Source organism: Vanrija albida (assembly GCF_041260175.1).
Source record: "Vanrija albida strain AlHP1 chromosome Unknown contig_7, whole genome shotgun sequence".
Classification (NCBI taxonomy): Eukaryota; Fungi; Basidiomycota; class Tremellomycetes; order Trichosporonales; family Trichosporonaceae; genus Vanrija; species Vanrija albida.
In genome coordinates, this window is record NW_027191426.1 from 126,344 (window position 1) to 138,768 (window position 12,425).

The window sequence follows — 12,425 nt, forward strand, 5'->3', positions numbered from 1 at the left end:
CCCACCTCCCCCCACCACACCATGCCCCTCATCGAGTCTACGTGAGTACGCGCCGGAGCGCCACTGACAGCAGCGTCGAGACCCTCCGCGCCGACATCGCGGCCGGCCCGAGCCCCCTCTTCGTCGTCTTCAGCTCCAAGCCGGGCGCGGACGGCAAGCCGTGGTGCGGGTACTGTGTCAAGGCTGAGCCGGACATTGAGCGCGTCTTCGCGGGGGAGCCGTATGGTTTGATTGTGCGGTACGGGCCAGAGGAGTGAGTGGCGTCGCCTCCTCTTCCCCCCTCCCCATTCCACCTCCCCACCTCCTCCACCCGACTCCCCCCTTCCCCGATGACGGACGGCTGACGCCGTGCCCAGCATCACAACCGACGCCAACTGGGTGTTCGACGCCTGGCGCCTGCCCGGCGTGCCGGCCATCTACCGCGTCGTGGACGGCGAGCCGGCGCTGCACACGACCTACGAGGAGCCGTTCGGCCCCGAGCTCGACGCGTACGTCGACAGCCCGGACGCGTGGGAGGCGTACCTCCGCAGCAAGGAGGGGGACAAGTACCAGCCCGCCGAGGCCAGGGCCGCCGCGCACGCCGCCGAGTTTGAGAAGATCAAGGTGCTGATCGCGGAGTACAAGGCCAAGGAGGCGGCTAGGAAGACGGCCGAGGAGGGCAAGGCGCCAGCCGCGGCGGCAGTTTGTACCGGCGACGTGTGTGTCGTGCCGTCGTAGCCTGATGTACAGTGCCCAGCAGTAGCAGCCATGCTCCGGCCGGGCTGAGCGCCGCACCTAGACCCGGGACTCGCCGCCGGTCCGATGAGATAGGGCGAGGATGACGGGGATGACGAGGTTGACGGCGGATACTTATGCATACTTGGCTGGGCTGGCCGGCGGTGGCGGTGGAGCCAGCCAGCCTGCACTGCCGCACTGCACTGCAGCGGGCTCGGCGGGGTGCCTGCTCCGCTCTAAGTCGAAGTCCGTCTTGACGGATGCGCCTCTGCTCCGGGCGAGTCGGGGATGCGTGGGCGTGCATGGCTCGTTCGTGAGCATGCATGGCCAGCTTGTGGTGCTTGCACGTCGATGTCGTGCTGGTGGTGTCTCGGCGCTCTCCGACCATGCCACTGCCCCGCCGCTCAACTCCGTGTGCATCCCCGCTGCGGATCGACCGCCCCGACGGCACAGCGACGAGCTGGATCGACGAAGAGTGCGTCCGAGTCGAGCAGGATCGACGCCGGTGCTGCATTGCGCAACCTCTCGTCACGCCGTTGCTCACCTCGCCCGACTGTCTCGGCGCGGGCATTGAATACTCACTTCTAATGCTTGGCTGACGCTCTCCGTGCTTATCGTCTAGTCGCGATTGGTGAGTCGAGCGCAGCACCGCATATACTCAACTCCCAGCCCTCGTCCCCGCGGCGACCCGGTAATCCCCCCGGTATTCCCCCAAACCCGGGCCATCCGCCCTCCTGCCCTCCCTCCCCCTCCCCACCCACCACAGCCCACTCTTGCTGGCCGTTCCTTACGGCTGCTGCCGCTGCCGCACTCCCTGCCTCGCCGCGGCTTGGCTTGGCGCAACTCTATACTGACCGCCCAAGCCGGGGCCGGCACTGACACTGACACTGGCATGCCTCCCCCTCCCTCCCCCTCCAGACTCATGTGACCGCTCTCGGCCGTCCGTTGGCGTCTCGCTCCTCACGGCCCGCCCAACCCAGTCACTCACCTCACCTCTGTGCGTGCGAGCTCCAGCGCACGCTCACGCTCAAGCCCACCCACACCTACTTACAGTTTCTGCATTGGCCACTACTCGTCCATTATCCACACCTCAACACACTCCCATGGCCGCACCAGGGGTGCCTCCTACCCCAGCGGGCGGCGGCGGCCTCTTCTCCTCGCTCAGAGGCAAGCGGCAGAACAGCGTCGCCGAAGAGCAGCCCATGCCGCCCGTCTTCATCACCCCCTTCCCCAACGGCGGCCCCGACAGCACCCTCTCGCCGCCCATCAAGCCCATCCGCACAAACAGCAGCCTCATCACCAACACGTCCGACACGCCGTCCCAGTTCCGGCAGACGCCGCTCGAGCGCCTCGTCGCCATGGGGTTTGTCAAGTCGGATGCAGCGTTCAACCTGCGCGCCGCCAACGGCAACTTCCAGGAGGCCTACGACCTCCTTTACCACGATGCGCACCAGCCAAAGATGTTCCGCAAGGACAAGACGGGCACAAAGGCGTGGTTCAAGGACGATTGCGCCATATGCATTCGCAACAAGGTCGGTGGCCACAAGCTCGAGCGGACAGACAGCCGGCGTACAGACGACCGCGCTAGCATCCGTAGCAGGAGAGACAGCATGGCCGAGCCCCAGCGGCGCTTCCAGAGCGGCGGCGCGGCGTCGCCCGCGTCCGAGACGAGACCACCACCACAGCACGGGCATGATCTCCCCCTCCCGGACGCCTTCGCCTCGCGGCAGCAGGTGGCCGACAACATGTCGTTCCGGCAGCCGTCGTTCGACATGTCCGCCGTCCGCCAGGTGCCTTCGTCCGACACGGCGTCCGTGCGACAGGCGTCGGTCGGCACGTCGTCGCCCGCGCCGACGTCCAACCCGGCAATGAGCACGTTCTCTGGCGAGTACGCCACTGCGCCCGCGCCCAGCCAGCCCCAGGCGAGTGGGTACACCAAGGGGAGCCCGTACGTCGAGGAGCGGGCGCCGAGCCCTCCGCCGCAGTACCAGCTGTCGCCGGCGGCCACCTCGTCGTCCGACGCCCGCCAGGAGTACAACTTCCCCTCGCCACCGAGCCAGGTTCCCGCACTTGGCCCCAGCATGCCCACAAAGGCAGCGTCGCCCCCACCCGAGCAGCAGCAGCCACCGGCGCCGATCGCGACCCGCCAACCTTCCCACCCCAGCCCTGTTCCCCCACTCGTCGCCTACACCAAGGCGCAGCCACCAGCAGTGCCTCCCGGAGCGGAGGCGCCGCATACCTCCAGCCACGCACGGCAGACGTCGCAGGCGCCATCGCCCCGCCCGGACCCTCGCATTGCGGAGCTGACGGAAAAGCTGCGAAGCAAGGAGCGCGAGCTGGACGTGACGACGGGCCAGCGCGACGCCCTCCACTCGCTCCTGTCGGCCCAGATGCGCGGCGAGGACCTCCCAGACATTGTCACGGCCATTGCGCAGATGCGCGCGTCGCAGCGTTCGACCGACACGCTGCGCACCGAGCTGCAACAGGCGATCCGGGATCTCGAGACGGCGCAGCTGCGGCACAGCGACATGGAGCGCAACCTCGCTGAGGCGCGCGACGCCAACAACGTCGACCGCGAGTCGCGGCAATCCCTCACCCGCGAACGGCAGGAGCTCCTCGAGCAGCGCGACCGCGCCGTGTCCGACCTGCGCAAGTCGCAGGGCAAGCACAAGGCCGAGAAGCAGAGGGTCTCAGACCTCGAGGAGCAGCTCTCGCGCATCCGCGGCGAGCTCGACTCGCGGCACTCGCAAACCTCCGAGCTGACGTCCCGGCTCATGGCCAACGCCGAGACCGTGACGCGCGTGCTCGGCGAGCTCGACAACGCGATCGCCCGCGAGACGCGGTACAAGCACGAGCTGGCGAGCGAGAAGGAGGCGCGCGGGCGCGTCGAGACGGAGCGCGACGGCATGGTGCAGCAATTCGTGAGCACCGAGCAGAAGCTGGCGCGCGAGACCGAGCTGCGCCGCGAGGCCGACATCAGCCGCGATATCTGGGGGCGCGAGGTCGATACACTCCACAAGCGCGTGCACGAGCTCGAGGCGGCGGCCAGGCGCGGCGGGACCAGCGTCATCGGCCCAGAGTGCATCGTGTGTAATGAGGAGACGGCGTCCCACGCCATTGTCAAGTGCGGCCACCTGTGCCTCTGCCAAGGTGGGTTTCGGTGCCGGGATGAGCTGACGCCCAGGCTGCTCGACAAAGGTGCTCGCCCAGGGCAAGCGCTGCCCCATGTGCCGCGAGCCAGTGAACCAGCAGTGAGTGTGGTCGTGGGGGCCGAGCTGACGCGCCAGGTCGGACCTGCTGCGTATCTACGTGACGTGAGCGCGGCGACGGCGACGGCGACATGGGCTTGGCCAGGGTGGGTCAGCGGCGACGACGCGACGACTATAATCCTCAAGATGGGGCTAGAGGCTACGGCTACGTTGACGGCATAGACGACGACAGACGACATCTTGTGTGTGTACAGAAGCTTGTGGGTTATGCAGATTGTTGTATCTTCAGAAGCAGTGGTCGGGGTGGGGCTACCTCCGAACGGGAGACCGGGACATCCTTGCTTCCTCGCAGCACATCGAGTCGCCAACGCAGAGCCACTCTCATTCCGAGCTCGCACAGGTGGCGAGCCCGCATTCTACCAAGATAACCCCCCTTACCAAGATCGATTCTACCAAACCCAGCCAGAACTTTGACGGCTCGGCCACCTCCCCCACATCCCCCCTAGATGCGCTTCTTGACGCCAGTCTTCTCGGCCTGGGTGACATACGCCTTCATCCTGCGAGGCGGGATGCCCTTCTCGTACATCTCGTCGAGCTCGGCGTACGTGCGGCCCTTGAGCTGGGGGTCAGCGGGGCCTTTCGGACAAACTCACCTCGGGCAGCATAAAGTAGTTGATGACGAGGCCGATGGCGCCGAGGCACGCAAACAGGTACATTGTCTTGACGCCCCAGTTGCGGCTCGCCTTGCCCTTGTTGGAGAGCATGAGGGGGACCGTGTACCCGAACAGGAGGGAGAAGAGCGTGCTCATATTCACGACGACGGCGGTGGTGCGCGCGCGGAGGCGGGGCGTCGCGATCTCGCTCGACAGGCCCCAGCACACGCCGCCGAGGCAGGACGCGTAGATGACGACCCAGACGCAGATGACGCCGAGCGTGGCGTTGAGCACGGCCGGCGTGTGCTTGACGACGCCGAGCGTGCCGAGGATGATGTTGCAGATGAAGCAGCCGATGCCGCCGGTGAAGAGGAGCGTGCGGCGCCCGAAGCGGTCGGTGCAGTAGAAGGACACGGAGAGGGTCGCCACGAGGAGGGTGAAGACGATGCAGCTGCCCTGGAACGGGTCGGCGATGCCGACCTGCTGGAGGAAGTAGGTCGCGTAGCTGAACACGACGGATGCGCCGCTCCACTGGATCATGATGAGCCCGAAGAAGCTGGGGAGCGTGCGGAGCAGGTTGGTGCCCATAAAGATCTCCTTGTAGACCGAGTCGTTCTCGTTCTGCCTGAGCGAGCGCTCGTGCTCGATCTCGGCGCGGATCACGGCGTACTCGTGCTCGATGTCGTAGCCATCAATCTTGCCGTACAGGCGCTTGAGCGCCTTCTTGGCGTCTTCGTGCCGCTCGAGCCGGGCGTAGAAGACTGGCGACTCGCCGATGAACGGGAGCAGGAGGAGGAAGATGCCGACGAGCACGTAGCCAGAGTAGATGGCCCGCTGCCAGTGGTGCGGGGTCGTGCGGTTCACAACCAGGAGCGCGATGGCCGACGCGAGCTGGCCAAGGGCCACGAAGAGCGCGTAGCAGCAGAGCAGCGCGCCGCGCAGCTGCACCGGCGCCACCTCGGGGATGTAGGTGAGCGCGACGACCTGGCCCATGCCCCAGCCCAGGCCAGTGACCATCTTGCCGCCGAGCCAGCCAGCCATGGTGGTGACGAACTGCTCGGTCAAAATACCGGCGATGGCGGTGAGCGCGGCGAGGAGGAAGGCGATGCGGCGGCCCCACCGGTCGGCGATAAACGAGTTGAGCTGGTGCCCGAAGATGGCGAACACGCTCCCGGTCCCGCCCCAGGCCGAGACGTAGCTCGCATCGAGCGCCTTCTTGCCGGTCACCGGGTCGGCCGTGCCAAACTGCTCGATGAAGCCGATGTTGCTCACGATCGAGCCGGCCGTGCTCGACTGGTAGCCCTCCATGAGGACGCAGACGCCGGCGAAGAAGCAGCACATGGTCGCGTACCAGAACGTGCGGACCGCCTGCCCGCGGGTCAGGTTGACGAACGCGCTCTGGATCGGCGGGGCCGAGGGCGTGTCGATGTCCTCGGGGTCGCTGAGGGACTTGAGGTCGAGGTCGCGCGGCGAGGCGGGGGACGCGGGCGCCTCGGCGGTGAGGTGGGGCGCGGTGCTGGCCATTGTGTCGCTGTCGTGTCGTGGTTGCTGGGACTTGCTCGTGACGAGGCAGCTGCTTATATCCTCGGCGCGACGTTCACGAGCTGAGCGGGACACACACACGTTCGGCCAGTCCCGAGATCATGATCGTGCGTCGAGGAGGAGGAGGTGGTGTCGGGAATTTCGCGCTCTATCTGCTGGGTTGTGGTGTGGAGAATGGCGGGGCCTTGGCGAGGAATGGGGGGGCCATTATAGCTGCTGACACGCGCAAGCGATGGCCAGGCGGAGAAGAGCACAAAACCTGAGCTGCTGCCTGAAGATCTCGGCTGCTTTGGCTGTTTTGCTCGGTGTCTGATCCGAGCTGCATGGTGCAGCGAGTGGCGGAGATTGGCGGGCGATTGGCGCACAATTTACTTGGCACGTTCATTTGGCGGAGGAACGGCGGGGAAATGGCGCTTACACGACTCTGGCCACGCAGCCGGCATCTCTGCACTCAGCTCGGCGAGTCCGACGCGCACGAGGAGCCCGGCGGGGTATGCGTGCACTCCTTGTCTGTACATAAACAAATGTGGCCGCACCTTGACGGCCCAGCAACGCAGCAACGTCGCCCCAGCAAACACGTGCAATGTCCGCCTACCCCGCCTACGACGTCCGCAAGATCATCCACGCGGCGCGCAACCCGACGCATGACCTGGTCATGGTGTACGCGCACCGCGGGGCGCGCGCGCTGGGCCGGAGCACGGAAAACAGCTTTGCGTCGGTCGCGGCCGCCGCGCGCGCCGGCTACGAGGGCATCGAGATCGACCTCCGGCTCACGCGCGACAAGCAGGTCGTCGTGTGGCACGACCAGGGGCTCGGGCGCAACTCTGACGTCGCGGTGCCGGCCGGCGAGAAGCAGTACAACCCGTTCACGGGGGAGGGGTGGTCCCCGCTCGTCAAGGACACGACGTGGGCCGAGATGGAAAAGCTGCACCTGCGCGACGAGAGCGGCTTTGTGACGTGGGTGCCAGGGCTGAGGGCTCGCTGACGCCAGCGACGAGCGCCCGATCCTCCTCGGCGAGCTGCTCGACTTCATGCGCGACGAGGGCATCACGATGCTCGTCCACCTCGACGTCAAGGAGGCCGAGCTCATGCCCTACGCGTATGACGTCATCTCCAAGGCGACCAACAAGGCCGGCGTGCCGGCGATGGGTGAGTCGCGCTGCTGCTCTTTCGCTCACACCCAGAGTGGTGCGTCTGGGTGCCAAAGGGAAAGCTGTACCCGACCCCCGAGGTGTGGGAGGCGCAGGAGTGGGTCCAGAGGGCCCTGGCCGCGGGCGACGGCATGGCGTTCACGCTGCTCCTCGAGGAGCCGGCCGCCAACACGATGGACAGCGTCAAGGCGTGGGCCGAGTGCCCGTACCTCATCACGTTTGAGATCCATGTGCCCACCCCAGGGGGCGACTTCCAGCCCGAGCTCGACTACGTGCTCGGGAAGGGCTTCGGCGTCGGAAGCTGGTACAAGGGCGGCGACGTCGCGCGGCAGTACTACGGCGAAGAGTGGGCGATGGGCTACGACGACTCGGCGTTCCGCAACGGCATCCGCAAGTCGGGGCCCGAGGTCAAGGTCATGCTGTACGAGTGGTCTGGGATCCAGATGCACGGCGGGGTTCTGGGTGAGCCGCCGGCCGGAGTTGTCGACTCGCGCACCGACCTCGACACGCTGCTCGACACGCTGCGCTTCACGTATGTCGTGGCTGACCCGTTCACCGACCTCGGGGACCGGCTCGCGGCGATTGGCCGGCGCAATGTGTCGCGGATGCTGGCGTAGGGCTTTTACATAGACGTATGCATTGGGATTCCTAGTGCCATCCCTTGAGAGATGTCTGGCTGCCATCAGCAGAACAGGACGTCCTCATTGCCGTTTCCCTCTTGCTACTCGCCTACACACTCACACTGAGCCAGTAGCTCCAGCTGCATTTGCAGCCTCAACTCGCCTCTGAACTGCTTCAGCCAAATATGTACGCTGCTCGGAGACCAAGTCACAAATCCGAAACGTTGCATCGCTAGTACACTACAGCTCAATGTGCTCGGTCGTGTCGTAAAACTCCCTGGCCAGCCTCCGCTGAGTCTGGAGCGCGTCCTCGCCCTCAACAAGCGCAACGGCGCGCACGAAGAGGAACCTGCGCCCGACGAGCAGCGCGGCGTCCTCCACGCCGCTGAGGTCCGAGCCCTTCCCGCCAAAAGTAACCCCGCCCGCCTCAGAGATGATGCACATCCCGGCCTGGCGTCAGCTCGTCCCTACGCAGGACCCACGCAGACGTCCCACGGCCAGCCGCCAATCTCCCAGTGCATGTCCTGCCCCCCGCTCGCCACGAGGCAGAGGTTGACCGACGTGCACCCGACGCTGCGGAGCGAGTGGACCATCTTGCCGCCGTCCCCCGGCCGGCCCGAGAGGGTCTTGAACGTGTCCAAGCGCGAGATGAGCTCGGGCTCGGCGCGCGAGTTTCCGATGTCGACGGAGATGAGCGCGCTCGCGAGGTCGAGGGCGCGCGGCTTGCCGCTGATGGGGAGGCGGGTCGTGCCGTTCAAGAACGCCCCGCGGCCTCGCGCGGCCGAGTACATCTGGTCCAGGAAGGGGTTGTAGATTACGCCCAGGACCGGGACCCCGTTCACCGCGAGCCCGATGGACGTGGCCACGAGCGGGTACCCGTGGATCTGGGTCAGCGGCACCCCCGGAGCCAGCTCACAAAGTTGGTAGTCCCGTCGATGGGGTCGACTGCCGTCAGCCAAGCCCAGCACTGCACGCACCGATCCAGGTCGGCTCGTTGGTGATCGCCTCTCCTTCGTACGTCTCCTCCCCCACGAACCGGTGGGACGGGTACGCGGCGGTGATTCGCGCGAGGATGAACGCCTCGACGGCCTTGTCGACCTCGGTGACGAGCTGGCGTCAGCCAGCGACACGGGACGGGGCACTCACGTCGACCTCGTTCGCCTTGGTCGCGGCGACGGCGGACGTCGCGAAGCGCTTCGCCTGCCCCTTGAGGATCATGTCCCCCGCCTCGCGGGCGAGGGCGACCGCAAACGCGAGGATCTCGTCGAGGTCAAACTGCGGGGCTACCATTGTGCTATGGTGCGTGGAGAGCGCGCAGGTCGCGTGAGCTTTATCACTCCTGGCCCGTTCGCCACCGAGCACGTTCGTCTGCCACTTTTCCGCTATAAGCGCCAGTTGCCGCCATTTGCCCGCCGTATCCCCGCCGTCATTTCCGCGACTCGCCCGCCATCCATCCTCGACTTGTCCACATCTCAATCTTCTCCACACGACTCTGCGCATCCCCACATGCACCCAGTAGCATGGATACGGCGACCCGCCCCCGCTCGCGCCAGGCGTCGGTGAACCGCCAGCTTCGCCCTCCGAAACAGTCCTGCGACCAGTGCCAGGCGCGCCGGAAGAAGGTGTGTATCCCGCCGCACGCCTCGCTGACTCCAGTGCGACCGCGGCCTGCCGTGCAGCCTATGTGTCCGCTCCGAGCTGCGCTGCACGTACGCCAACAAGCTCAAGAAGCGCGGGCCCAAGGGCAAGGTCGTGGAGCGGCTCAAGCGGCAGCAGGAGGCGGCCGAGGCCGCTGCAGAGGCCGAGACTGAAGCCGAGACGACGGAGACGGCGGTGAGGTGGCCCCGGGAGGAAGTTGACTGACGCCAGATCGTTCCCCACAGCTCGCCTGGGATGCTTGCCGCTCTTCAGGCCTTCCGTCTGCCGCACCTGGCCGCAGGGTACCCCCTCGGGCCGTCCTCCTCCTCGTCCTTCGCCTCGTCGTCGTCCTTCGCCTCATCCTCGTCCTCGGCCCTCCCCCTCGGGCCCGTCTCACCCCTCGCCCTCTCCCCCGCGACGGCAACCTGGACCTTCTCTGCCGTGCTGTCCCAGGACGACGTCTATGCCCTCGTCGCGACCTACTTCGCCCACATCCACCCCTGCTACCCCTTCATGGACAAGGCGTGGTTCCTCGCGCGGGTGCGCTCCGGCGAACCGTTCCGCGAGCCGAGCGGCGTCTTCGGCATCATGCTCCTCGCGCTGTGTGCCCTCACCATGGCGTTCATCTCCGACGTCATCTGCAGCGACAAGAGTGAGCGCTTCCGCGCGCGCCGCGACAAGGTCGTGGCCGAGGTCATTGCACGGCACTACACCCGCCCGCTGGGCAAGAACTCGGCCCTTGAGCAGGTCATCACGACGTACTGCCTCGCCCTGTTCTTCTCGATACTCTACGGCGAGGAGGCCGGCCACTTTCGCATCGCCGAGGCGGCGCAGCTCGCGCGCTCGATGGGGCTGCATCGCAAGAGCACGTACGTCGACATGGGAGGCGAGGAGCGCACGCGCACCATCGCAATCTACTGCTTCATCCTCGTGCGCAATATGTAAGTGAGGTGTGCCGGGGTCGTACTAACCCCCAGCGTCTGTGAACTCCGCCTAGGCCACAGTGAGGTGGTGTACTGGGGCCAGGCGCCGCTGCTCCCCAGCATCGCCGACCTAGTCGAGTCGCCCGAGCGCGTGTCGATCGGCGACCCGCGCACCGACGAGCTCTGGCACCTCGCCGTCCTGACCAACATCTACCACATTGTGACGCCGGATTTCTGTCGGTGCGCGCGCGACGAGTGCGTCGCGACCGACTGCCACCTCTCGCCGTCTGACATTGTGCGGTACGCGCACAAGCTCGAGGGGGCGACGGCGGCCGTCTGCCCCAAGACGTTTGCCGAGATCCGGCCGGCGCTGAGCCTGTTCGACGAGTCGCGCTGGATCGAGATCCTCGTCGCGCACCAGTGGGTCGCGGCACACATCTGTCACATGGCGGCCCGGCACGGCATCGACGTGACCAAGCTCGATGGGGGCAGGTTGCGGCGCTGGCCGCTCGAGATCCTCGACAACGCGGCCCAGGTGGTCGCGACGGCGACGGTGCGCGCGCTGCACATACAGGGCACGGGGCTGGCCCACCGGCTGAGCTACATCAACTCGTGCGGCTCGGCCTACCTCCAGACGACGAGCGTCGACGCCGCGGACCTCGAGCAGGCGCTGGCCAACCTGCAGAGGATATCGGACACGGTGGTGGCGTGGGATCCGCGGTGCTGGACGCGGTGTGTGTTGTAGTTGTGTATGTATAGTGGTCGGTGAGGGAGGATGCCGAGTGAACGCCGTGGAGAGGCGGGCAAGAGCGTCGGTCGAGCGAGCTCGGGGCTGTTCCGCGCGCGGGAGCCCGGCAAGCATCGACCACGCCGACGATGCAAGACGCTGTGTACGACGGCATCCTCATGCATGCCCCGTCCCGTGCATACCGCTGTTGGTCAGCAAGTCGAGTTCCTGCAGCCACAATCCGCGGTTGACGGTGTTGTTGCTCGGCTCGGCAATGACGTCGCGTTGCTTTCAAACTGACCCGGATCGCTTCGGCTCATATATCACTCCAGCCGCATCCTCTTCTCCATCCCACACCACAATGCCCATTCCCACCGCCGCCGCCATCGCCGCCCGCCGCGCGACCTTCCGCGAGCTGCACGCCTCGGGCTGCTTCCTCCTCCCGAACGCGTGGGACGCCGGCTCGGCGCGGTACCTCGAGTCGCAGGGCTTCGCGGCCGTCGCGTCGACTTCGTCGGGGTACGCGTGGACCCAGGCGACGGAGGACAGCGCGCTGTCCCTCGACGAGACGCTCGCGCACCTCCGCTCCCTCGTCGCCGCCACTAGCCTCCCGGTCAACGCGGACTTTGTCGACGGCTTCGGCTCCACGCCTGGCGAGGTGCACTCTGCCGTCACGCGCTGCCTCGACACGGGCGTGGCGGGCATCTCGATCGAGGACGCGTATTCGTCGCCTTCAGACGCGGCGGCGCACACCGAGCCCCTCCGTAGTATCGAGGAGGCGGCGCAGCGCGTCGCAGCGGCGCGCGCGGCGATCGACGCGGCCGGCGCCGACGTGCTCCTCGTCGGGCGGGCCGAGAACTTCATCGTCGGCCGCCCTGACATCGACGACGCGATCGCCCGTCTGAGGGCGTACAGCGCGGCCGGCGCAGACTGCCTCTACGCGCCGGGCATCTCGAACCCCGAGCACATCCGCGCCGTCGTGGCCGCGGTCGCGCCAAAGCCCGTCAACCTGCTCATTGGGGGCGCGTCCGCCCTCTCCCTTAAAGACGTCGAGGCGCTCGGCGTGCGCCGCGTCAGCGTGGGCGGCGCGCTGGCCCGTGTGGCGTGGGGTGCGACGATGCGCGCGGCCCAGCTGCTGAAGGAGGGCAACTTTGCCGCGTTGGCCGAGGCCGCAAGCGGCAACGAGCTGAACAAGATCATGCGGGGTTAGGGGGTGTAGTAAAGTTGTACGTATGCAAGCTTATGATC

The 12,425-nt window shown here is 66.8% G+C and overlaps 7 protein-coding genes across 7 annotated transcripts; 5 read left to right on the top strand and 2 right to left on the bottom strand.

Moving 5' to 3' along the window:
* Nucleotides 1-21: 21 nt before the first annotated feature.
* On the top strand, nt 22-717 carry Q8F55_008477 (uncharacterized protein; the record flags this gene model as incomplete). Its single annotated transcript, XM_069356873.1, has 3 exons — nt 22-41; nt 74-253; nt 357-717. The coding sequence occupies 3 exons, from the start codon at nt 22-24 to the stop codon at nt 715-717; spliced, it is 561 nt and encodes a 186-aa protein (XP_069204810.1).
* A 1,100-nt stretch (nt 718-1,817) lies between these two features.
* Nucleotides 1,818-4,032, top strand: NEURL1B (E3 ubiquitin-protein ligase neurl1b; the record flags this gene model as incomplete). The annotated part of the gene is made up of 3 exons (XM_069356874.1): nt 1,818-3,864; nt 3,899-3,965; nt 4,002-4,032. 3 exons carry the CDS (start codon nt 1,818-1,820, stop codon nt 4,030-4,032), a joined length of 2,145 nt encoding a protein of 714 aa, XP_069204811.1.
* Nucleotides 4,033-4,425: 393 nt separating this feature from the next.
* On the bottom strand, nt 4,426-6,100 carry Q8F55_008479 (uncharacterized protein; the record flags this gene model as incomplete). The annotated part of the gene is made up of 2 exons (XM_069356875.1): nt 4,426-4,542; nt 4,577-6,100. 2 exons carry the CDS (start codon nt 6,098-6,100, stop codon nt 4,426-4,428), a joined length of 1,641 nt encoding a protein of 546 aa, XP_069204812.1.
* A 601-nt stretch (nt 6,101-6,701) lies between these two features.
* On the top strand, nt 6,702-7,886 carry Q8F55_008480 (uncharacterized protein; the record flags this gene model as incomplete). The annotated part of the gene is made up of 3 exons (XM_069356876.1): nt 6,702-7,075; nt 7,110-7,267; nt 7,303-7,886. The coding sequence occupies 3 exons, from the start codon at nt 6,702-6,704 to the stop codon at nt 7,884-7,886; spliced, it is 1,116 nt and encodes a 371-aa protein (XP_069204813.1).
* Nucleotides 7,887-8,129: 243 nt separating this feature from the next.
* On the bottom strand, nt 8,130-9,179 carry Q8F55_008481 (uncharacterized protein; the record flags this gene model as incomplete). The annotated part of the gene is made up of 5 exons (XM_069356877.1): nt 8,130-8,339; nt 8,372-8,773; nt 8,806-8,834; nt 8,867-8,999; nt 9,036-9,179. 5 exons carry the CDS (start codon nt 9,177-9,179, stop codon nt 8,130-8,132), a joined length of 918 nt encoding a protein of 305 aa, XP_069204814.1.
* A 230-nt stretch (nt 9,180-9,409) lies between these two features.
* Q8F55_008482 (uncharacterized protein) lies at nt 9,410-11,195 on the top strand (the record flags this gene model as incomplete). Its single annotated transcript, XM_069356878.1, has 4 exons — nt 9,410-9,511; nt 9,546-9,722; nt 9,759-10,468; nt 10,505-11,195. The coding sequence occupies 4 exons, from the start codon at nt 9,410-9,412 to the stop codon at nt 11,193-11,195; spliced, it is 1,680 nt and encodes a 559-aa protein (XP_069204815.1).
* Nucleotides 11,196-11,538: 343 nt separating this feature from the next.
* Nucleotides 11,539-12,387, top strand: Q8F55_008483 (uncharacterized protein; the record flags this gene model as incomplete). Its single annotated transcript, XM_069356879.1, has 1 exon — nt 11,539-12,387. The coding sequence occupies one exon, from the start codon at nt 11,539-11,541 to the stop codon at nt 12,385-12,387; it is 849 nt and encodes a 282-aa protein (XP_069204816.1).
* Between the last annotated feature and the right edge of the window lie 38 nt (nt 12,388-12,425).